Source organism: Toxotes jaculatrix, chromosome 7 (genome assembly GCF_017976425.1).
Source record: "Toxotes jaculatrix isolate fToxJac2 chromosome 7, fToxJac2.pri, whole genome shotgun sequence".
In the NCBI taxonomy this organism is placed as follows: domain Eukaryota; kingdom Metazoa; phylum Chordata; class Actinopteri; family Toxotidae; genus Toxotes; species Toxotes jaculatrix.
In genome coordinates this window covers 28,373,953-28,398,930 of record NC_054400.1, presented here as the reverse complement: position 1 = coordinate 28,398,930, position 24,978 = coordinate 28,373,953, and the positions used below count along the sequence as shown (strand labels likewise).

The 24,978-nt window shown below is 40.3% G+C and overlaps 1 protein-coding gene across 2 annotated transcripts; it reads right to left on the bottom strand.

Moving 5' to 3' along the window:
* Nucleotides 1-6,311: 6,311 nt before the first annotated feature.
* On the bottom strand, nucleotides 6,312-16,090 carry lhx2b (LIM homeobox 2b). Of its 2 annotated transcripts, none has more exons than XM_041042562.1 (5): nucleotides 15,908-16,090; nucleotides 14,092-14,294; nucleotides 12,759-13,154; nucleotides 9,604-9,802; nucleotides 6,312-6,602 (listed from the first exon to the last, which is right to left on the bottom strand). In XM_041042562.1, the coding sequence occupies exons 1-5, from the start codon at nucleotides 16,088-16,090 to the stop codon at nucleotides 6,312-6,314; spliced, it is 1,272 nt and encodes a 423-aa protein (XP_040898496.1). The 2 variants fall into 2 exon arrangements, with proteins under 2 accessions (XP_040898496.1, XP_040898497.1); XM_041042563.1 differs by having other exon boundaries at nucleotides 9,604-9,809; nucleotides 12,784-13,154.
* Nucleotides 16,091-24,978: the final 8,888 nt, after the last annotated feature.

Genomic DNA, 24,978 nt, shown 5'->3' with positions numbered 1-24,978 from the left:
ATCAAACAGTAAACACAGCAGAGAGCAGCACAAACTCATGTTCCTGCTTTTGAAAGTCAGTCATGACAGAGCTAACTCCAACGAGTCAACACATACCTACATACACACACACAGATAGGGTGGGAGAGAGAGAGAGTTCAAAGAAGAAAATTCAGAATCTTTAGAAAGCTGCTCTAATGCTGAAATTTGGCACTGTTCCTGCATATTAAACTTTACAGGGCCCAGTGTTTCTATATTGCCTGTCATGTGTTGTTAAGACTGGCCTCTCTCTATTAAAGCCTTCATCACACCACTTTATACGAGTGCTCGGGTACATCTGGCCAACGTATTTGGCATCCTCTGCAGATTCTGGCTCAGACACCTAACATGGGACGTAAAAGCCCTCGGCACCCAGCCTCCCTGGCACCCGCTCCTCTGGGAAAGCTGGGCTGGAAGAACAGGACGCGAATAAGGACAGGCTGGAGAGCTATGTGTGTGTGTGTGTGTGTGTGTCTGAGAGACACTGACCCTTGCTCTACTTACTGTTGGTTGCTTGTAATGTTGGTGATCCAGGAATTTAAGCCTCTTCTACTATTCTGTAAGTAGCTGTAAGTGGTTGTGTGTCACTCTGCAGAAGTGTGCCAGCTAAATGCCTGAAATGCAAATGTGAATGTGGCTCATAGTGAAGACAACAGATCCTGCAGAGCAGCCTGCTAAGAAAAAAGGTAGGTATTTAGGAGGGTCATTTTATGCAGAATTATCTATTTGGCTCCATATTAGTGTTTTTGCATAAATTATGATGTGTTTATATACGACTGCATATAATTTCCAAAGTAAATCATAATGTATTCAATTTCTGAATGATAATTTTATGAGAAGCCATCGTTTCCATTCATTTGACCAAGAGTTGATGACAGTTGGTCTGTAGAGATTTTCAGTTTGTTAAGGTATTACAGTGAAGATCATGCTGCTTTTAATTTAATCACATGTACATCATTGATCCATGGTGATATTTAAATATTTTTGAATTGAAATGCAAAATTTGTGGCAAGTATTTGTAAAAGTACGTACCACGAAAAAGTAAAGCGATTTAAGCAATCAACAGTAACATATTTATTTCTTTAATGTCCATGAAAAGAGGGCTTTTCATGGACTTTCAGGGCTGAGTAGCACTCAGCTGGTTCCTACTGAAGATGTACATTTTTTAAAACAAATCACAAATGTATAATTTCTTGAAGACCAGTGTTTAAATGTCTCATAACCTGCAATGAGAGAATGATTTTTTTTTTCTTGGAAAAATTACTTAAAGAGGAGGAAGGGATATATGAACTTAACAGCAAAACAAATACACCCCTCCCTTCAGTGCTGCTCCTTCAGAGGCTCCACCCCCTAAATTCATGGACATTCATTGCCAAGGCAACGACACTAACACCTGACCAAGAGAGAAATATGGAGGAATCCGGAGCATCTCATACAGCGTGGAAGCGTTCTGCTTGTTTGGCTTCTCATAGCTGAAGCCAAACAAACATTGTAATAGATAATATCATCAGACAGATGACATGCACACAAATACAACATCCAAAACACAATGGATTAAAAACTAGCAAGAGTTAGCTGTAGTTTAGCAGTTTAGGTTGTTTAAAAAAAAAAAACTAAACTTCAGTGACACACCAGGGGACTTTGTGTCCTCTGTTTGTAGCTAAACTAACAAGAAAGGTAACACTCAGAGGCCTCCCCACCATGGTCACACTGGTCACTGAGGCTACTGGGACATGGATGTGAAAACATACATAAAGTATGTGAAGTTTTTACCTGTCCCATCAGTCCTCTCTGTTATTCTGTTATGATGTACAGAAATGAATGGAAATCAGTGGCTTCCATGAAGGTAGAAAAAAGACAAACAAAAATATCTAAAACATGAGGCAACGGTCATCAGTAAAGTATGAAATGAAACATGCAAAAGCGCTGGCAGGATCCTTTAAAAGTCGTATCCTCTGTGTCGTTTTTACTCTCCAGTTTGTTAACAAGAAGTGTAAAGGTCAAATGCAGATTGATGGTTGCCGCTCTGTCTCATACTAAACTGACAGACAGGCAGGCTGCAGACAGTCGTTTGAAACCGTAAACGCATTCCACTAATTTAGAAACTGAAGTGGATAGAGCTGGTTTAAAAAAAAAAAAAAAAAAAAAAAAAAAAAACGAGAAGATTTTTTTTGTGAAGCCACTGAATCCTCCCCAAGCGCTCGGGAAAATCCTTAATACACGGTTTATTGTCCTTAGAATAACAATTTCTGGGAAAATAAAAACATAAGCATCCATTAACACGCAGTAAATTTTTGGTTATGAGCCTGTTGTGTTATTTCTCTGTGTGGCTTGCCAAGGCTTTTCCTTTCCCTGTAATTACTGGATCAGATTCACATCACACATTAACGTGAAGCAGGTGGCCAAATATGTTTTTTCCACCAGTGAGAATTTATAGCCTGAACTATGTTTTGTCCTTATATTGCACTGAGATGCAGTTTCAGCCTGGCTCGGCCAAGACATCCATATGTTTATTTGACCCGATTGATTTCCTGGAGCGAGGGTTCCAGACATATACACATGCACACACATACACACACACACACACACAACGCAACACACAGCTCATATTCTTGTTTACTGAACATGCAGGCAGACCTGTAAAGATGTGGTCAGTGTTCTGGATGAAAGATAAGCAGATTTTTTGTCACTGGGAGCATTTTGTCCATGATCACGTCCTCAGACTCCTCACACCAAAGCAGAGATAATTACCACGTCTGAACGTTGCGAGGGACTTCTCTCTTTTTATGTACACCCATTTCTAATTATGCACTGCAGGGGAAGATAAAGTCTGTTTTTCAGAATTCATGTTTTGCTTACAAAGTATTAAGGCTGCTATTCTCCCAACCTCCCCTTCCACCCACCCACCACCTCCTTGTCAAACTTCCGTGTTGGAACAGATTATAAACTGATATTTTTAAGTGGAAAAATCTTCCTACCTTTATGATAAGCTCAAGTCCCCGCTGCTGGAGCCATGAGAAGATTGAGCACATTTTGCTCCAGCAGAGTGAGGAAAAGCTGCTCATGAAAACAGATTTTTTATGATTACGCTTCTGGGAAGTCTGCCAACTACTATCACTCTCAGCTTTGGCACAGATGCTTATTTAAAGTGAAGTTTTTTTTTTTGTTTTTTTGTTTTTTTTTAGTGCCACATTTGGTGAAAGCGGTTGAATGTAACGGTCCTTATAAAGTGGGATAATCAAACGTAATGTGCGTGGACAGCAGGTTCAGCCCACACACACACACTTCCTACTGTGATGTGTGCCTTGATAACCTCTCAATGTATGGAATTAGCATGATAATGAGTCACTTTCATGTTTAAAGTGTGGCTTGTATGCAGAGGTGAGTCCAGTCCCTCCGTCTGTATGTGTATCTTCTTACACTGTTATATATATGTGAATTTGATAGATTCATGAATTGAAATCATCTTTTACAATATCAACAATTTGCATCTTCTTTGCATTTCAGAGGTTATTCTCAAAACTTGCCTTTATTTTTAAGTACATAATTATTTCCTACATTTCCCAGAATTCTCTGCACCAAAGCATGGATGGATTATTAGACACCCCCTGGGCACAGATATGTGAAAGGCTTCTCCCTCCCCATAACTACCAAGGTCGCTCACACACCAGCCCAAAGAGTGAGGTGCTGCTGTTCACTGAAAACTGACTATACTGTAGGTGAAATGGAAAGTTTTACTGGTTTGTATCAGTGTCGGCATATTTCTATATAAATGTTGCACAAAGTTGTGAAATAGAAAACGAATGACGTGTTTGATGACATGTTAACTGGAAAAAGAAAATGTGTTTCAGTGTTTGGGCCCATCGTGATGATGTGTGTTAGCGGTGCTTGTGTCTGCTGCCCTTTTCTTTTCTTTTTTTTTTTGTTTTGCTGAGAGTGTGTGGTATTAGTACACAGATGTTACACCATACCAGGAATAAAAGAGGAAGAGGAAGAAGAGGAGCAGGGTGAAGAAGGATAAATGGAAACAGATCTCGACTTTTTCTGTAAAATCTGTTTCATCCTTCGCTGGACCTTTTCTGTGTTGACAGACCAACTTCTCCACCTCAGCCAAGCGGGACAAGCCTGAAGCTATTTTTGTAAAGTAAATAACTAAACAAACAATATGTGCATTAAGCAGGTGAGTTAGGGTGAGTTGAGCAGTGTGGTGACATGTTTCAGGATGAATTCATGAATGACCACACCAGCCTCTTGGTGGCTGGAGGTTAACTGTAATCCGAGGTGTATTAGAGGCATTTAGAGGCATCATTGTAGCACAAATCCATTTGACCAATCATACGAACACACCACTGTGTATATACAATATGTACCAACTCCTCCAACTTAAACAACCCTACTCTCAGATACAAGCTACAGGATTGTACCATCAGCAGGCGTGCTGAGTGGACTAACGACAGGCAAACCAACACACAGATGGGTGAAACAATAACCTCCTGCAATGGTCAGCAGCAGTGTCCTGTGTTTTGTCAACTCATCCATCCAAACCTCCTCCTAATGCAGACTTCTTCGCTCTACAGCTGACCTCCTCCTTCGCTCATTTCATAATTACTACGCCCATTAGAGGACACCTAACAATAAAACGGAGCTTACTGGTAGTAATAACCTGCTTCCACAGACGACCTGTGAGCTCGACAGTCTCGCATGTACACATCAGTCCATGAAGAACACTTGCGCTTGGAGGAAGTTAGTAGTGTTTATATTTCTCACAGAACTGAGGTAAACAGGGACGTGTACAAGAAAGTGCAGGAGCAGCACAGCAAGAGAAGTTGGGTGAGGATGGGACTGATCAGTGTGCCTCACCAGCAGCTCTCCTCTCATTCACAGCACCAATTTTCTCTCATACACAAAAACATCTACCTTGACAAGTCATTTCAGCGCAAAAAGGAAAGAAAATCTGCCATTAATGTGAGATCATTCCACTCATTTTCACCTCCAGGGGTAATGCTGATAGCAGTGGAATGGTCTGCCTTAACTTGAGGGACATAAATAAATATTATCACATCCTCACAGTAGATATTTCTCACTTGCTTCAGAAAAAAATGAAAAGTTGAAAAACTGGAAATTTGGCTAATTTTAAGGTGATGTGCTTTGATACACAGTGACAAATACCAAATACAAATACCATACTTCATGTTTTTTTTTTCACCTTTGATTCTCTGGAATTTAATGCTGGAATTTATTTATGACCATTCAAAGAAAACCAAAAAAAACCCCCCCAAAAAACGCAGATGTTAAAGTGTAAAATTTGCATCATGTCTGAAATGCCTTGACGTGGTTAACCCCATGTGGGTAGAAAATGTGAGTTTTTTTGTTTTTGTTTTTTAATGTGGACTGACCTGTTGTGTCCTGCTAAGTGCCTCAAACTAAAATAAAAAAAAAAGAAAACATTTTTCTTCATGTACAGCAGGTTTTTGTTCAAACAGAATCACACAATCCACAGTGAGGTTGAGGAATCTATGAGGTAAAAAGTAAAGCTGGAGAACACGACGGCAGCTTCTGCGATTTCCAGGAGAATAATTAGTTTGCCACAGCTCTCATCAAGATCACCTCTATGTGGAACATTTGCACTACAGAATGTGTATCACTGCATGTACAATTCACACAATCAAACAAATAACAACTAACCATAACACATACATACACATGCACACACTCATGCGCTCGAGTGGCAGAGGTCATTTACCATTTAACCACTCTCTTCTCAGTCAAATCATTCGCGCCTGATCACAGCTGACTTCTGAGCTCAGCGGAAAAAGATGAAATGGACTGTAAGGCACGTGGCAGGCAGAGGATATTGTAACCTGTGTTTAATCTCAGATTTTCAAAAAAAGAATTTTTTACAATCCTTCTAACAGTGACTCTTGTACAACAACATAAATACTGTGCTGGAAAAAATGAATTTCCAAAAATTAAGCAGTTTTTTTTTTCCCCGCAGTCTCTTTCTGTAAACATTGAAAAATGCAAATCAAGTCTCAGTTCTCGACAAGACAACAACATCAAAATAACAACAACTGTTCCATTTGTAAGGCTTGGCCGCCTCACTATGCAAATAGTCTCTAATGGGCTCAGAGCAAAATGAAATCTTTTTTTTTTTTTTTGTTTCCATTACCTTCTCTTTTCTAATCCATTGAATGCTTGATGGAGTCAACAGTGCTCAGTTTTAGATCCAGGAGGGAGGAGCAGGGGTGCAGGGGAGTTGGGAGAGGTGAGGCTGTGGTGAAGGGCTCTGTCCATCAGAAGAGGCTGGTCAGCGTGGTCTGTGATGGGCTCCGGCACTCGTGGCCGTCCATGCCGCCCGGCACCGAGGTGAGCACAGAGGTGACAGTGGGCATGGTGGGGTTGGTCAAGTCTGTCAGGGTGGTGGGGGTGCTGGAGGGGCTCATGGAGGCATTGGAGATCTCTGAGGCCGGGCCCGACGGCGTCCCGCCCTGCAGCGTGGAGCCGTCGGATGCTTTGTCCACCCCTGTGCTTTCCTGCCGCAGCAGGTTCCTCCTGAACTTAGCCCGAGCGTTTTGGAACCAGACCTGTGGGAATAAAACATTATTAAATGAAAGGACTCTTGATACTGCAGGAGACGTGAACCACCAAAGTAAAGCTTCATGGTATGGTAACGCCACTACAGATCCCACATCAGCTGTTATTCATGGCATTTCTGCTGTAATCATTTACTGTAACTCAACAAACTAAATGCAAAGAGTCATGTCAAAGCAGCATTCACCAGGGTTTCAAATTATAGAAAAACCACACCACCATTCCTTTCAGGCCACCACTGATTTCAGCCCCTTTCCATAAAGATTAAAAAGCTGTTCACTGAGATTTAATTTGCCACAGTGAAACACCGAAAACATCACTCCACGCTCACAACTGCATCACCACACAACATTAATAAAAATGACACAAATAAAAGCAGACATGATGGTCACTCTGATGGATCATCTACTGTATCTGAGGCACGTTTCAATTCTCTGTAAATTCATTTTGATCCTTCTGTAACATGAATGGAGATGTATGGCTGCCTGAAAGCAATATGATCAGCTGTTCGGTCAGGTCAGACTGTCCTGACCGAAGGATGGTTGGGTAGATGTTTCCAATCCACAACCTTAAAGCTGCTCTGATCAATATTTTTATATGAACAATGGCTCAAACTTCTGTGTGTGATATGAAAGGTGCAGTTCCCCTCACCTTTATGAAACGTTTTAGTGTTTTCTAGCTCATTGTTTTGGTTTTCTGATCTGATACTTCAGTGTTTTAGCTCAGGTTTGTGGCTGTCATCAGGATCATTTTCAACAAAATGAACCTATTATTCACTACGTGCTTCGTACCAAACACCAGACAGACTCAGTTAGCCGCTAGCTGGTGAACATTTGTGGGTTCTTCCATAGTGGTGGGTTTAGCTGTGCAGTTAATGGCCGCGAGCAATAGAGCCATGCTGACACGGTGCGATTGTTTTTTCCACTGCACTGCACAGAAAGGTAAAGTTGTTTACCTGAGCCGCTAATTAAGTTCCACTAACTCAGTGATAAACACAGTGCATTTCCTGTAACTTCTTCACAATTAAAGCATCGCGAGCGGAGACGTTTTAATGTGAAACAGCAACAGCAGTTTGCATCAGCAGTAACTTAACACTGCTAACGGAAAAATAAGGCTGGGATCTGAAGGTGCAAACAGAACATCACATCGGTGAAACTACAACTCCATACCAAAGAGATTCAGGTAGAAGCTGAACGCAGAGAGATGTTTTAAAACTTTTAAAAGCTCTGTCCCTCGTCTCCTGCATAGACACACATGATTTTAGTCTCCGAGAACACAGCTGAGGGGACGAAACTGTCACAGGATCCAGTCATAGGAACAATTTTGGGACAAACAATGTCAGCCTGCTGAAACCGGCGAGAGATTAGCAAAAGGATACAGAACATATAGGACATTTTTTTAAAAGGATGCGAAACTATGTGTTTTAGCATTAGCTTTTTGGACTTCAATAATTTTATACCAAAAGGGCGGAAATATGCCCCCCAAATACTGATATGATCCTTGAAACATTTTGATGTTGCAGAACCACAAACAGACCCACATTATCTCCAGCATCAACCCCCGCCAATCCCCAACCCCCCCTCCTCCCCACCCTATTTGCTATTAGTTAAGAGCACACGCCAGTGAGCATCTCCTCATGTCTGTTTAAAGTGTGTTTAGAGATTGCTCAGACTGGATTCAAGAATAAAAGGACACTTAAAAACACAAAGCCAGGGTACTCTTCTACTGTGTACAGAAGTTATAAAAGCTTTTACTTTTTATGGGCAGTCACACAGAGAGAGGCAGTGGTAGCCACAGAAATATAAAACCTTTTCTTTTATCACAGAATATGAACACAGAGAACCTCGGCTTCCTGTTTTCGCTGATACTGTGAAAAAATAATAACGGGTCTGTATACAGTGTGAGGTTAGGACTATTCTCGTATTAGAAACAGTAAATTAATAGATTAATTCCTCATTTTGCTGAGGACCCTGCAACCCGCTCACAGAGGCCCTGCTCCTCAGTTTCAGAATCTGCATCCTGCTCCTCAGTCTCCCTGATTTATTTTCATTCTTTGAATTTAATGTTGTTGGCTTTTTTTTCCCTTACAATCTTTGCTCTCTTCTTCAATAATGAAAAGTAGTCTGAGAGATGCTGAGTGACTGAGGCAGCGGTCTGTGATGAGTCGAGTGTTGGGAGCGTGTTCGCGATGGAATCATGATGGAGCCATGGGAAACAGGCGGAGGGAGAAGCGCTTCAGCTGGAATAACAGGCATGAAAACTCCAACGCATCAAAGCAAAACGACTGCTTTGTTTTCTGTGAGCGTTAATTAAAGCAGCGGGATGATTTTTTTATTTTTTTTTCCCCCCTCTCAGAAAAATTTTGATTCAGAAACCTTTTTGTCTCATTTTTCTTCTTCTCAGTCCCCCTGATAATTTGCTGTCGTCTTTTGTTGGGAATCAAACATTCTGTTGTGCTGTCTCTTTCTTCTTGTATAATGCAGAGCTTTTTTGTTTTTCATCCCTCGTTCCTCAGCATAACATGACATCGTCCACTGAAATAGATTACATTTTTTTAAGGTTTCCAGGTAATTTTGCTTCACAACGTGAACATACTTTTAACTGAGACAGCTCTTCTTTTTACTGCAGCTTTTTTTTTTCCAATTAATTCCTTTTTTTTTTAAATAGTGTTTTTATTGAAACTAGAAAAAAAAGTTCAAGTACAGGAAAGAAAGCAAAAAAATCCATTTTTGTTTTTTTTTCTGCTTGTATGGAGCTTTCTGAAGATTTTCCAAGAATTTTAGTGGAATGAAAAACAGCAGCATCTTAAAAATAAAGCAGCTGATTTGGCTTCTTTCAGGAAAAACTCACTTCATATATTTCATGCTTGGAAGGAAGCTTATTTGCATTGGAAACAAGAGAAATTCTTTCACTCCTGTTGGCATTTGTCTCCTGCTCTCCCCCTGAGTAAAGGAGAGCAGGGTCTCCTCTGAAGTGAGAGGCTGCTGTGGTTACCTGTAAGACCCGCTTAGTGAGGCCGGTCTTCTGGGCGAGCTGCTTGAGGTCCTTGGCGTCTGGGTTGTGGTTGATGGCGAAGTAGGACTTCATAGTCCTCAGCTGATGGTGCTTGAAGGATGTTCGCATGCGCTTGGTCTTCTGACTGGAGCTGTACTGGGAGTCCCGGTCCATGGACTCGCCATCGTTCTCGTTACAGCTCAGCGCTGCGGGGCCAACGGGGAAAAGGAGAGAACTGATTAGACAGGAACTCCGATCCAATCACTAATCTCCAGTCTGATTGTTCTTTACCTCTGATTAGATGTTTGCATCACAGACTTTCAGGGTTTCACATTTTTCTCTGACCCCATTTTTAGGTCTGGAAATTCTCATGACCCCAATATTTAAAGCATGTTAAATTTTTAATTGCATGGATACAATTCATCTTTTAGAAATGATATACTGACAAAATTCAAAAATCCTCCAGAACTTTGGATTTCAAATGACCCCACATGAGACCTTGACTCTGACGTGGCCTGACAGTATCAACCTTTAGGTGTCATATGTTGAACGTGGAGCTAAAAGTAAGAAAAATAAATCATGATTAAACCATTTCTACTGTTTACGTCCAGTTTCTTAACCTGTTCAACAAAAAATGTTCTCACTTCAATCTCGACTCCTGTTCTTTGTTTCAATCCATAAAATCACTCTGATCTAAAGTGACACTGTGACCTGGCAGCTGTTTCTTCCAGCTGCAGATCATCCTCCTCTCTGAACCTCAGCCTAATGTCTGTTCCTGTCTACATGTCTTTCTATCCTGGGAAGAAATGCTAGCCTGGCTACTAGCCTGACACACACACACACACACAACAACGACAACAACACACATGTATTTGTCCCAGCCTGCAAATTTCTTGGCAACATTCAAAGTGTTGCTGCATGCATAACAGTTCAATATCAGAACGCTGCAAATGATGAATATGAAGTGAGTGAAAACCATCAGAATAACACTTCACTTAATTAGCCCATACACACCAGGCAGAACAAATGCTGCTTTCTGGCCAAAGCATATGCTGCAGCATTTTTAACAAAAAGCAGCCTGTTTCCTGCTCATCGTCTTCACACTGAACATCTTATTCACAATGTTAACAACATTTCAGAGCAGCGTGCCGCTCGGGGCTGCCACATGTTCTCATGTGATTGTTCAGGTGAAACTTTGATGTTGTTTCTGGCTGTTATCAGAAGAGGGCGTACTGCCGCTTCACTCTCCTCCTCATTCTGCTTCAAATCGTTTTCTTCAGACAAAGTTTTTACTAAATACCCACAAGGAAAAAAAAAAGGCTATGGGTTTTTTTTTTTTTTTTTTACACTGAAGTTAGACTTCCTTTCCTTTTTTTAATCTTCAAGATTAAATCCTGTGTTCATGTTTCAAGAAAATGTGTATTTCCTTAAAGCAAAGTCCATCACTAATAGGTGAAATCATTTGACTTGTTTTTAGAGCAGCTTCACTTGGATTATGAATTCCACAAAAAAAAAAAAAAAAAAAGTAGCAGGATCTTAAAATAAAGTAACTGATGCTTCTTCTTTCAACCAAGAACTTTTTGATCCAGGAGGTAAATAAAAGGAAAGAAGCTCATTTGCATTGGAAACAAGTGAGAATATAATTATTTCACTTGTTGCAGCTATTTAAACTAAACTGAGTGAACTGACAAATCAACAGAACCAACAAATAATAAACAGAAGAAAAAAGAATTTTATCAGCCTGCTGTTCCTGATTAGTCTTAGAGTGTGACCCAACGTTTAGTTTATAATCAACGTATTTTTTTTAAGTGAACAATTGGAGGGTTAATTAACTAAAGTCAAAGCATGAAAACATGAGATTCCAACCAGATAATGCTGCTGTAACAAAGTTCTTGTATCCCCTGCTCTCTCTTCCAGTGAATAACTCATCAAATCACATTGATCCCTCTGGTGCACACCCAGTTTGGCCCAGTCCCAATGCGAAAAGGCTCCAGCAGTGTGTGTATGTGGTGGTGCTTGTGTGTGTGTGTGTGTGTGGGTGGGGGCTGGGGGGGGTGGGGGGTGATGGTGGTGGGGTGTTAGGGTCTGTAGATGTCTATGGAGCCTGACAAGTGGAAAAGGGTGAAAGCAAAAGCCAGAACATCAAACAACTTTCCTTTTTAATCCCCCCAAAGAGGACACAAAATGCTGTTTTTAAAATAACCTACTAAACTGAAACATGAAAAAAAAAAAACAACAACACTGAAAGTGATTTTTTTTTTTAACATGATCATTTAGGGAAAAAAAAAATGGACTAGACGCAACTTTTTGCTGAGAACTCTTAAACTGATGCAGCTCTTTGACCCGATGAAATATATATGGAGCTGTGCGAAAAGTTCAATCCACATCTGACACATTCCTGCAGTCTGAGTAAATCTATTTATTTTACAAACCTTCCCCTGGACCCCCCCCACACACACACCCCACAGAAAAAAAAAAGAAAAATTAACGGAATTAAAAGAACTAACTAAAAGTGATGAATAAAGGAACTTTAAACAAAAATTAAAGTACATTGCTGCACATTTAATATTAAGCACGATGTTTGTGTATGGGGATGTTAATAATATAGTGACACCAGGTATGGGTTTACAACAGGCCTACTGTTCTGCCATTGGGATAACATTATTATAAACCTATTATTAAGTACCTATTGAAATATTATAGGAATATAAATACGCACGGGATAAAAATACGTTTCCTATGATAAAGTGATGCCAAAGTCATTACCGAGGGTAGGACAGACACAATAAAAGCCCCTATAGGAATGTTAAAGAGATTTTTCATTAATGAAGCCTGTCAGTCTTAATCAGCCTGTATTCACGCTGCGTGGCTCTTAATTAGAACTGTGGAGCCAGATTTAGTTTACAATAGTCAGAGAGGGATTTTTTTTTTCTTTTCGATTTTGAACTTTTGCTTCGCGACGTTTTCGATTTAAAATCATTATTTTTTAGGTGAAATCAGAATCGAAACAGGTCGAATTATACATGAATTTAATTCAATGTATTTAAAAAACACATATACACTTTTTTCTTTTTCTTTTTTTTTTTTTTTTTTGGTAACTCTGTCCAACTTTAAATAACAGCATGCTGAACACCCTTGTGCTCTTGTGTTTGAACGTATTTGGAGAAATGCCTTTCCTACCTGCGTTATAAGCAGCCAGCTCGGTGCCCGGCCCGGGGCTTTTCCTCTTCCTGGGCCGGCCTTTCTGCACTGTCCCCACGCCATTGAAGTAGGATAGTCCAAGCGTGTTGGCCGGGCCCAGGCCTTTGTGCGGGACAACGTCCGCGTGGTTAAAATGTGTCTGATATTCTCCCTGGATGAGAGTCTCAAAGTGCAGCCGACAGTACACCAGACTGTCCTTCATACCAAAGTGGTCCCCGGTGGTGAGCATCTTGCTGCACGTGGTGCAGGTGAAGCAGTTGAGGTGGTAGACCAGGTCCCGGGCCCGCATCACCATCTCCGAGGCTGAGATCCCCAGGTGGCACCGAGCGCATCTCTGCACCGAAAATCTTCTGCGGACAACACAGAAACCTCATCAGCGGCTGGACACGGAGCGCGGCGGGGCCTGCAGTGTGTCAGTGTGGGGCAGGCTGGATGAAGCTGCTTACAGCCCAACTTTCATGCACTCAGAAACAAATGCGTAAAGTTTCCCTGTCTGCTAACGAGGAGAATTCACAGCGAACTTTAAAGTTAGACTGTCAGCTTCATTCAGTTTCAGACTCTCATGAAATGTGGGCATGAGTTACACTTTGACGTGGAATTTCGATACTTTCACGTTTCTAATTTCACAATAATTCTTTATTCAAAGAGCCAGTGTTTCCCAAAGCTTCCCTGTCAGTAATTGGTCGGGGGGGGGGGGTAGGAAGAGGAGGATGGGGGATGGAGAGGGAGGGGGATTACTCGCCTAGAGAGCTGCCTGTAGCTTTTTTGATTATCTGGATTTCAGTGGAGAGTTTTAACACCACAAACAGCTGCTTCTTTCTCTCCACATGATATTTCCTATACAGCGCTGTATTTACTATGGCTCTACGAACAGTCAAATATAGATGTTGAATTATGCCACAGAATATCAGCTGTCAATATCACCAGTAGTTTTCACTAACCCACACTATCAGGACATAAGCTTTGGAAAAGAAATGGCGTTCAAATCAGGCTTTTATGATTTTTATTATTATTATTTTTTAGTCCAAATCAAGGAAATTTCATTTTGACGATTTATTTTTTTTTTTTGGAGCAAGGTTATTTTAAAAAAATATTCTCTCCCTGCTCTTGTGTGATGACACTTTAACTGTCAGAGAATATAAATATTCACCAGTTCCAGTTACCGGAATCTGAAGCTCATATTTACCCCTGTGAATACCAAATACTGTGACATAACCATCAGAAACGGTTCATCCTGGACACTTCCGGGTGGACCGTGGCAGGTCCAGGCCCTGCGCGCCCTCCTACCTGTAGTAGTCCTCCTTGCAGTAGATGCTGCCGTCCTTGCTGAAGCAGGTGAGCTCAGACTCCAGGTTGAGTTTGCACTCGCAGCACTTGAGGCAGCGCATGTGCCACTGTTTGTCCACGGCCAGCAGGTAGTAGCGGTCCGCGATCTTCCTGCCGCAGCCCGCGCACAGAGCCACGCGCTCGCTGGTCATACACGGCATGGACTGCAGGTCAACAGTGAGAGAGGCACGAGGACACAGCGTCAGGACACGGTGATTCAAATAAATAAACAACTAAAAGAGCGTGACATCTTGAAAGCCTGGCGTTATATCAGCAGAGCATGGGAGAGGAAGTGGAACAGAGTGAAATCCCATTAAAGTCAGAGCGCTGTCTGTTCGCTGTGTGTTCCCTGTATTATATCATCACACACACAACCTCACTGCTCAGGACCACAGCCAGCACTCACATACTGTAGAAATATTATCCAGAAATGTTGCATTAAAATGGGGAATTATTTTTTGTACGAACAGCCTTAATAATACTACGCGTGAATTTAAAACACTATGGGGGGTTCAAAAAATAAATAAATAAATAAATAAAATCAATTCAGTAAGAAAAGGTCACTGAAAACTCTGTTCCACTGCCACAGTCTGAGGCATTAGAAATGTTAAAGGAATGTTTTAGTTACCGTAAAAGGAAATGACATATGAAAAACACACATATTATTCATAGTGTCCACTATGAATAGTATGAATTACAATACAATACAATTACTGGAAATTATATCAGATACTCAGGCCATTATTATAATGTTTCTAAATGTGCCACACTGCTGCAGCAGATTGAAAGAAAATAAAGCTTTACATGCAGCAGGTTTACATATTTTAACAATTAACAGCGATTTAAATCGAGTTTGGATTGGATGAATCAAATGATAGAAATATTGATATTTTTGGTGGAGAAGTGGAGTCTGTTCAGTTAATTTATAATAATAATAATAATAATAATAATAATAATAATAATAATAATAATAATAATAATGGAATGTTACCAAAATAAATAAGGGCTTATGACACAAGACTGTCATACAATATTATTTTCGCGAGGCCTCCAAAATAAACACAGGTGCACGCACGCACACACGCACGTTTAATAACAATTAGCAAATAAAGATGGAGGATAAATTCAAAGGAAGCTTTTCTCCACCTCGTCTTCTCTTCTTTTATTTCCATTGTGTCTCGTTAGGAATAATTAGTGACCTCTCTCTTACTGAAGTGTAGTTATGGAGAATAAGAACCGACTGTCACGCTACTCTTCTTTGATAAGAATAATCAGGAGAAATTCTTGCAGCAGGGTTTTGCTGCTGTGGTTTGAGCTACTTTGTCTGTGCATTAAAAAAAATAGCTTTGTTTTTTTGTTGATGGATCAGTCACAGTGTGTCTTGCATCGTTGAAATGAAGGACAATATTGATTTTTAAGGACAAATATAATCTTTTTCTTTCTTTTAAAAACCGTAGCTTGTTCATGCTCTGGGTCCGTTTGCCTGAAGCTTTTCTTTGACTAATAGAAGTTTGGGATTAAACAGTGTCTGGAGGTATCACAGTGTTTGGGCCTCCTGGTGGAAAATAGTCTGTCAGAGACGTTTAAAAACATTCAGATAAGAAGTTGGGACACTCTTTGGAGACTTTTTTTTCTGTGTGATTAGGTGTAAAAAAAAAAAAAAGAAGCTAAAACTAAGTGCTTGGATCTGTGTGAGTGCAGCCACTGTCACATGTTTCCAGGCTGCCATGCTGCCTGCGCTAACAAGCCGAGAGGGCCAAATGAATCTCTCTCCTACCGTCTCTGATTCCCCCATATCGATGGCTGAGCTGATGGCTGCTGACTCGCTCTTTCCTCTCCGGTCCATTTCTTCCACCACACCGTGCACGTCGCCTCCAGGGAGGCCATGGAAAAGCATCGTTGCCGCCGAGGGGAGAATATTATAACTGTTCTCTTCGGATCTGCAAGCCAAGATGTCCATCAGAGGCAAAAACCCTGCGCAGTGACGCCACTCAAAATTCTCGTTTTTTTAGGTTTTCCTTTCTTGCCGTGACAAGTGAGAAATCCAGATCAGGGAGGAAAAAATATGAGGGAAAAATTGGACACGTGTTCTCCACACTACGTCTCATCTGCCAATGGTAACCGTCATCCGAATCTCTGCAGCTCTCATTATTAATAAGCTATGATTAATTCATAAATAACCGCACAGATTTCGCTTCTCTGACCGGAATCTGTTTTCTCTCAGGTAGGATTTGATTCTATTGTTTTGTTATCACCAGCTGCTCTTTCTATATTTTCTTTTCCATTTACGTTGAATAAACATACCAACTATGGAAGCCCCTGCTGCATGGGTCTCAGCACCGATGCCTCCTCCTCGCCGGGAGTAATATTTCGGCAGTCTGCAAGGCACTGGCTGTTTCTCCCGGTTTTTTTTTTTTTTTTTCTTTTTTTCTGTAGAACAATAAAGTAAGTCTTTAGTAAGTGGCGCTGCCAAAGCTGGGCAGCAGCCTTCTACTGCATCAGAAAGAATAAAAATTATATTTCCAAAAAAAAAAAAAAAAAAAGCTGACAGGGAGAGACTGTGAGAACAGGCTTCTTCCCCTCCTCCGGGTTCAACAGTCCAAGTTGATGCTTACAGCAGCTGATTTATGTCGCTCAAACTACTTTCTGCTTTGCAGAGAAAAAAATGTAAAAATTGGAAAAAACAAAAAAACAAAAACGCACAGCCTTTGCTTAATAAAATCCGGCCGGTCGTCAGGGAGCAGCAGTTTTCCTTTACAGTAGTCTGTTAACTGAATGTTTGGTCTTTTGTCAAGGAGGCCGCATACATGTCCGTAACAGCAGAAGAGGAGGAGTTGGCTTTACTTTGACTGATGATAGGCGAGTGTTTGCTGGCCCCCCAAAACCGCCGTTCCTCCTTCTCAAGTCCCGGTTGGACTCTCCGCTCCTTATCAACGGGGCCCTGTTGCGTCACGACGCACCATTTATGTTCATTGGCTGTTCCGCCGTCACCGACCTGTTTGGTTATACTTTCACCGACCGGTCTGAAAAAGCAGCAGCTCCTCTTCCTCAGTTACGCACGGACCGCCGGCCGCCGTCCCCCCCTCTCTCCTCATGCCTGATGTCCGGGGCTGCAGTTTGAAAGGTCCGTTTGAAAGAAGGAGAAGAAGAGTCCAAGCAGAGAGAGAGAGAGAGGGGGGGGGGGGGGGGGGGGGGGGGGGGGGTTCAGTCTGCTCAGGTGTTGGAGATGTCTGCTCGCACCGGGGAGGTCTGCTGGGACCTTTCCTCAAGTGACGCACAGAGCGGGTTCCACACAGCACCGCACTGTTGCTGCTCACTGTCTCTCCATGGTACCAAAACGCTCAGTGTGCAGATCCTGCAGGGCCGGACCGAGGTGCATGAAGTCTCCCAGAGAGAATAGAAAAATAAAGGATCACACAGCTCTTAGTTCCAGTGCTTTGTTTTATGTATACAAAAAAAAAAAAAAAAAAAAAAGTGTGAAACAAACAAAACACCCCCCTACCCCTTCCCTTTTCTTTTCTTTTTTCTTTTTTTTTTTTTTTTTTGTTGTTTGTTAACTTAGCTTCTCCATAACTTTATCCCCAACTCTGACTTATCATTTCACATTTGGACATTTGGCCCTGTATTGTTTGTGGAATCTGTAAATGGGAGCTGAGTCTCCAGAACTCGTATGAAATGCTTTATTTTTCTACAAATATTACACATGTCTTAAATGTCATGGGTGAGTGCAGCCTCTCCCCAGAGATGCTAAAACCAAACCGAGGGAAACAACGCGAGATTATCAAGCTCCAAAAATGAATTGGAACTACAACTAGAAAATGAATAGAACTTTATAAATTAGAAGAGAGAGAGTGTTTTAACACAACATTTTTTTTAAACTTAGTGTTAATGAAAAAAAAAAACATTTTGGTGTAATCTGCACGTTTCACCTTGACCCATTATAAAAAAATGTTTATTTCCTCCAAAGAGCTTCATACTCTGAACTCTGTGCCTGACTGTGATTTGATGTCATTAATACACGAGTGAAGGCAGCGGCTTCACTCGTGTATTTCCACCACAGACACAGAAAGCAGTTTGGTTTCAGCAGCGGGGGCTGCAAAGTGAAGCTGAACTGATCCCGGATCCGCTCATTCTAATTAGCTCTCTGCTCTTAATTGGGAGGGGGAAAGTGGACTTCGTCATCAGAGGACGTGTTTGAGGACCGAAGGAGAGGTTTGATCTTTCACAAAAGACGGTAGTTACAGCGGTGTGGGAGAAAATTACATGTTATCACATCACCGCTCTGGCTTTTTTTTTTTTTTTTTTTTGTTTTGAAACTGAAGTCAGTTCAGTTAGTGGAATGATTAAAAAAAAATAATGATAATCAGCCAACCATTCAACCCCCTCACTCTCTCTCTCTCTCTTTTTTTACACAAATCTATCAACAATATTTTAGCTGCAGATTTACACGCAGAAGCAACATCAGAATTTAAATCTTTCTGATTCCTTGATGTTTCCTTTTCTTATTTTTTTTTCCTCGCTTCTTTCAAAAAAAAAAAAAAAAAAAAAAAAAAAAATTACCTGTCCTCCCCCTCCCACGCATAACAGTTCGCGTTTAGGCTATTGTGAAATTTTATTGCACAAATATGATGTTAAGCTCCTAAATCCTTATGCAAATCACCCCCTCTGTAATACCCTTAATTGAATACATGCATATTTATCATCTGCGTTTTCTGGCTGCTATAAGGCTGGGTTTATACATTAAACATAGCGACAGCGGGCATGTCTGCGGGCGTGTATGAAATATGATATCAGGCGGTAATGTAAGATTAAGGAAAACATATCAGTTTGTATCTGCTTGTATCAAATGCTGGCTTGTTTCGCTGGTTTGATTTGAGTCGCTGGTCAGAAGGAAGAAAACGCGGTTTCACAGAATTTACAGAAGATTCATACAAATTGCAGGCCGAGGTCTGGAGCAGGCTATATGCTGAAATATCCTCAGTAATGTGTGTTCACCATATTCACAGCACAGGAGGAGAAAAGTCACAATATGATAATTAACAACAGTATCAGGCGTGTTAAGGCAGTGCTACGCTGGTTAAAATAGTCCAATATTTAATTCATCTATGGTACATTTATTTAAAAAGGTAAAACTGAATTAATTACAGATCGCCCAACACATCCTGCTCCCCTCTCTCTCTCTCTCTCTCTCTCACTCGCTCCCCCCTCTCTCTCTCTCTCTCTCACACACACTCAGACACACACAAACATTTTTTTTTTCTTTTTTTTGAAATAGGGGCAGCAGCACTGGGAGATAAAGAGATGGGAAATCAAAAGGCTAAAACTATCACCGACACACTGGCCAGTCTGTTGTCACGGAGGTATTATTAATGCTTTAGGAACACACCTTCCATCAGTTTGTTGCTCCTCACTGAGCCATATATTAGAATCTCATTGCATAAAAAGTTGGGTAACTCTAAATAAAAAAAAGGTTAAACCCTCCTCTGTTCTGCGCTGAGCAGATTTCAGACTGAAACAACTGCTCTCAGGTTCCATTTCACTAAATACTGTCTCCATCATTTTTAAAACAAAATATTACTGATGAAATTAGCAGCAAGAATTTGGGTCCATTCATAAGCAAATTATTATAATACTACATTTTGTCACAAACTAAAATTATAACTTTTATCTGTGAGATTTGGTTGAGACACTTTCCGAAAAACTCCAGTTTTGCTTGATATCAGTATTTTATTTTGTTGTTGTTTGTTGTTGTCTTCATAATGGTTTCATTAATAAGACAATAGAAATTTGCCCACAGTCAGAGACTTTGTCATCCTCTCTCTACAGTGGTAACTATCACTTCATTATATCTGGTTGTAAAGGCCACTGTGGGCAGTGTCTCACATCAGTGAGCACGACTGTTTTATGTCAGCGTTTGATTCTTATATGCTTTTTCCATAAATATGGTGAAGTATCTCAATTTGTCAGTTTTTTTTTTATTTATTTTGCTGCCATAAACATTTCTATTTGTCAGTTTCAAAAAAATTACAACGATACAGCGTGTGATGATATCAGGATCAGGGCTGGAGGTAGGTAACGAGGAGAGGTAATGAATCTTACTCCCCCGATGCCTGCCCCTCACCACCCCTGAACCCCCCACCCCCGCCCACCCAAGACAAGAATGACCAGACACCAACCATAAAATCATTAAATGATATGTCACAGATTTACTCACTTCACTACTCAAGCAGATTTTCTCTAAGTTTAGTTTGAGATGACGGTCACCTGTTTCATAGTCCTCTCCACACTGTCGTCAACACAATCCTGGTGAGGAAATACCACATTGATATCTTTATGTATTTGTTTGCTGGTCTAAAATAGTCACATCTAAATGTATTAAGTCTAAAATGACTAAAATCTAATTTTTTAAATTACAAAAAGTAACTCCCCCCTCAGGTTATTAAAACCCACAGTTTTTTTTAGTAAAGATTCAAAGGACATGATCTCAGTTCTAAATGATATAGTTAATGTGGTCATTATAGAACCATGCCCATAAAAGTAGGGGGTACTTTATCCATATCAGCCACTCCCCGTTCAAATGATGTGACCAGGATTTCTCAAATATCAGTGTCTGACAATGAAAGTTCATTTTTAACAACGTCTTCCGAAACATTTCTCCTCTCAAGGTGAAATTTGTGTGAGGACACTAGAACTGAGACTGACCACAGAGTTTTCGATTTCATGTTCTGCTCTGTGTGTGAATGAAACACAACTCAGGTCAGAATTTACTGACAGAACAACTCAGTGTTTAACGGAGACAAAAATAAAAGTAAAACGTGACCTGATCTCAGGCTCATGTTACTCTAAAGCTGTACTTTAATTGGGTAAATGCAACAACAAGTTTAGAGTGCACTAATCCTAATAAGCACTATGGAACTAATAAACCAACAGTGTGAGCAGCTAACTTAAACACTTTGTTGAAAGCATATGCCCTTTTGTGTGTGTGTGTGTGAGTGTGTGTGTGTGTCAGGGGGTGGTGTTGATGCTTGTCGACTAAGATGCTGATGCAGCTCCACTGATTACTCCCTGTCCCGTAATGATTTCCAAAACGGGGCAGCCATCAATAACACAAATCTGCATTTCTCAGAAAAACATCACCCTCGTCAGGCTCCTGGCATCTTTTTGATCTCTCCCGCTTTTTTAATTGTATTCAGCATAAAGGTAGAGGGGAGGCGTCGGGTGCGTGGCTTTAATGGGATGCTGCTGTGGAAGTGGGGAGTGGGTTACATGCTCTCTGAGGAGAGCTCGGCTGTAATTAAGAAAGGGAACAAAGCAGAGGAGACTAAAAACACATGAAAAGGAGGAAGCGGATCACCTAATCACTGTACGTGCACCATCCATGCCGTCGCCGCATGTATACACTGACTTTTAATGCAAGGAAGAATCACACATGAGCATAAACACAGAGCTTCAGACAGCACACCTGAGCCTCTCCGGAGTCACTCTCATCCATGTAGAGCATGTGAGGACTGCTGCCATCAGTTAGAATGGAACCATCAGATTCTCTATGCCTCTCTTGACCATGAAAACACTGTATCAATTATCCATTATAATAATAATAATAATAATAATAATAACTCTATTCACTTTCTTGCATACAATCACTTCTCATGGTCTTCCACATGAGTTCAGTGAACCTTAGGTTAAAATCTTGCACATCCTAAAAAAGCTTATTATTGAGATAATCACAATTTGAATAGAGGTTTTTCAGTTTCCTAAAATGTTTCTTCACTGTCCTGTGAATGTATGTCTATATATAAATACATACATAAATGCATAAATAGTATATGTATACACATGCATAGAATGTCTTAAAAATGCCAGTTTTTCATGAGCAGAGAGATAACTAGCCCTGTTTTAGTTTGTAACTATATATTTTTTTAGCCAGTCAAATAGGTTATAAATGTTTTTTTTTTCCACCTTTACACGAAGAAGTATTTTCCTCTATATATGAAGGAACACTCAATCATTAAGTTTATCTGAAAAATCAAAAATCAGTTAGAGATACAGAGCACGGTTTTCTCTGGCCAACATTTGTCTTTTCCCTTTTTTTCTTGTGAAATCCTGAACAGTTTCACCTCTGAGGAATTCTAAAATTATTAAAGCTTGAAAAATGTGAGAAGGATGGAGAAGAAGGAAGGAAGTCACTCTTTGTTTTATAGACATATACAGACAGTGGCAAGAGAGTAAGCACTCAGGTCCTTCCAGCAGGGGACACAAGCTCTATACAAACACTGCTCTATACCATAATGAGCCAAACTGTATCCAGATTTGTTTCATTGTTAGTTTTCTGTCCACCCATTCTATCTCCTGATGCCTTGCAGGAAGCAACTTGGAGAATGTGAGAAGAGGAAGGGAGGGAAGTGAAAGAGAGAGGAGAGAATTGGAACACTTGCTCTTGATATTGCAGCAACCATCAACCCAACTGTAAATCCTGAAACAAATCTAAGGCTGGAAAAATCAAAAATCTTTCTTATATTTTAATTTAAAAGGACAGATGGACGATACAGAAACAGAAACAGCACATAGCAGGTATAAATTGTAAGTTGACCGTAAAATTGCCAACCCACATTACTTGAATGACATTTTTTTTTTACTTGTCTTGAACATTTTCTACAGGCTTAGGATGGTTGGTAAGAAGGCAGCACTGAAATCTTTTTTTTTTCTGATTCAAACAGGAAAGAGGAAGGTTAGGGAAGTAAAATGAGGAAAAGGGGGAAGCATTTTAAAGTTAGCCCAAAACTTCATGGACCGAAGGGAAGAGATGTCACTGTATCGTACTGTGTGATTGACGTGATTTCCACGAAGCACTCTGGAAAAACACCAATGACTGAAAGGCTCCAAAAATACACAGCAGACAGTGATGTAGAGGAAGACCACCACAACAGGAATACCACCGTAATGACCCGTCCAAAATTACAGGTAGTCACATAAATGGCAGGAGGAGAGTGCAGTGAATGTGGGAGGGAAGCGGTGGAGAACACAGCCGCTCGGAGTTAAAGCGCCCTGATGCTTCTTTACTCTCCACTTTTCAGCACAACATTCTCCAGGAGTCACTGCTTACACTGAGGCAGCATATGCTCACACTGTCATGGTGTTGGAAAAAACAGAAAAAGGCATAGCGTTCCAGATCTGGCACAGAGATAATATGCTGGAAACGATTCTATGTGCGTATATACACTAGATGTATACACAGGAATCAGAGTGTATGTGACTAGAAAGAGCCTGAAATGTTATTTAGATTTAAAAAAAAAAAAACATGTCCAAGATTGTTTGTAGATCTCTGAGTTTTTACTCAAATTTGGACAAAAGTGGGGTAAAAGGCTGTGAAAATATAGAACATTACTTCATGTTGTGTTTGCTGTACAATCAAATGTCCATCATAAGGATGACAAGTCAAGTCTGCATGAAAAAAGACAAAAAATAAAATATACGGGTTAAAGGTCAAAACGTGAAAGGTGGTACTTTAAATAGCAGCATCCTGATCCCAGCTGATGACTGATGAATTTTCAGTCAGATTGTTTTTTTTACATTCATTAACCACTTTGTGAGGTAATCAACTAATATTTGTAGGTCGTGGTAGTGCAAAAAATCTGATTGACTTTAGCTGGTCAATGTCCAAATCATTGAGTGACAAAAAAAATCCATTTTCCATCAGCCAGTGTTTGCATATATTCATATTTTATTCCTTTTTTAAAAAAATATTAATTCAGTATTTCATGTCTTTTCTTTTTTTCATGGTATTGTTTTTATTTGATGGCGGACAATAGAAATAGAGACAGGAAACATGAGCATGCAGAAAAGGTCCTTAACCAGAATCAAACCAAGGATGCTGCAGTTACATGTTTTGCATGTTAACCACTAAGCTACCAGGACAGCTTTCATACAGATAAAACCCCATTCTGTTTTACCTGATATGGCATGGTTCATGACTGACAAAGATCTCAGGCTATTATTATTTAGCAGATATGGAAAATGATATGTACAGTGCCATCAGAAAGTATTCAGACCTCTTCACTTTTTCACACTTTGTGCTGTACATTTAACTCTAAATGGATAAAATTACCATTTTGTGCCCGTTAATCTACACTCATGAACCCGTGATAAGAATGCGAAAACATTTTTGGATTTGTTAAAAATCAAAAACTGAAATCTCTCATTTCCAAGAGCATTCAGAACCTTTGCTGTCACACTCCGAACTGTTGTGTCCTGTTTGCTTGAATCGTCTTTGAAAAATGTCTAAAACTTGATCCACCTGTGGTAAACTGGACTGATTGGATGTAATTTAAAAAGGTTCACACCTGTGTGTGTAAGGTCTCACAGTTCACGTTGTAACTCTGAAGGGGTCAGAATACTTGAAGCCACAGTATAACAGTGATTTTAATTCTAATTAGGATGTGTTTTTTTTTTTAATTTTACCCTCTGCAGAAATTATGTGAATAATGAAAGGAGTCAGATAAATAAGGGAGAATGTTTTCAAAGACAAGAGAGCTCAGGTTGGCATTAAAACTGGACAGAAGAGAGGAAAAACAGGGAGGGAGGCGCATTCAGTACATTAGACCCAGTTTTAACAGTACTGTACATCATGGTGTTCAAAGAGTTACTTTAAGTCATATTTCCTTTAAAAACCTTTATCACTCAAAGAGTGTCAGGGACTAAGAAAAACAGCCTTGTGTGTTAAATTGTCATGCAATCTTTTTAGTCAGGTACAAAGATTTTTGAATCTTTAAAACTGACAAGATTAGGAATTGTTTTGTTTTTTTTCCCCCTGACAACAGTTGTATCCTGGGTGGAGATAATCAATAATTA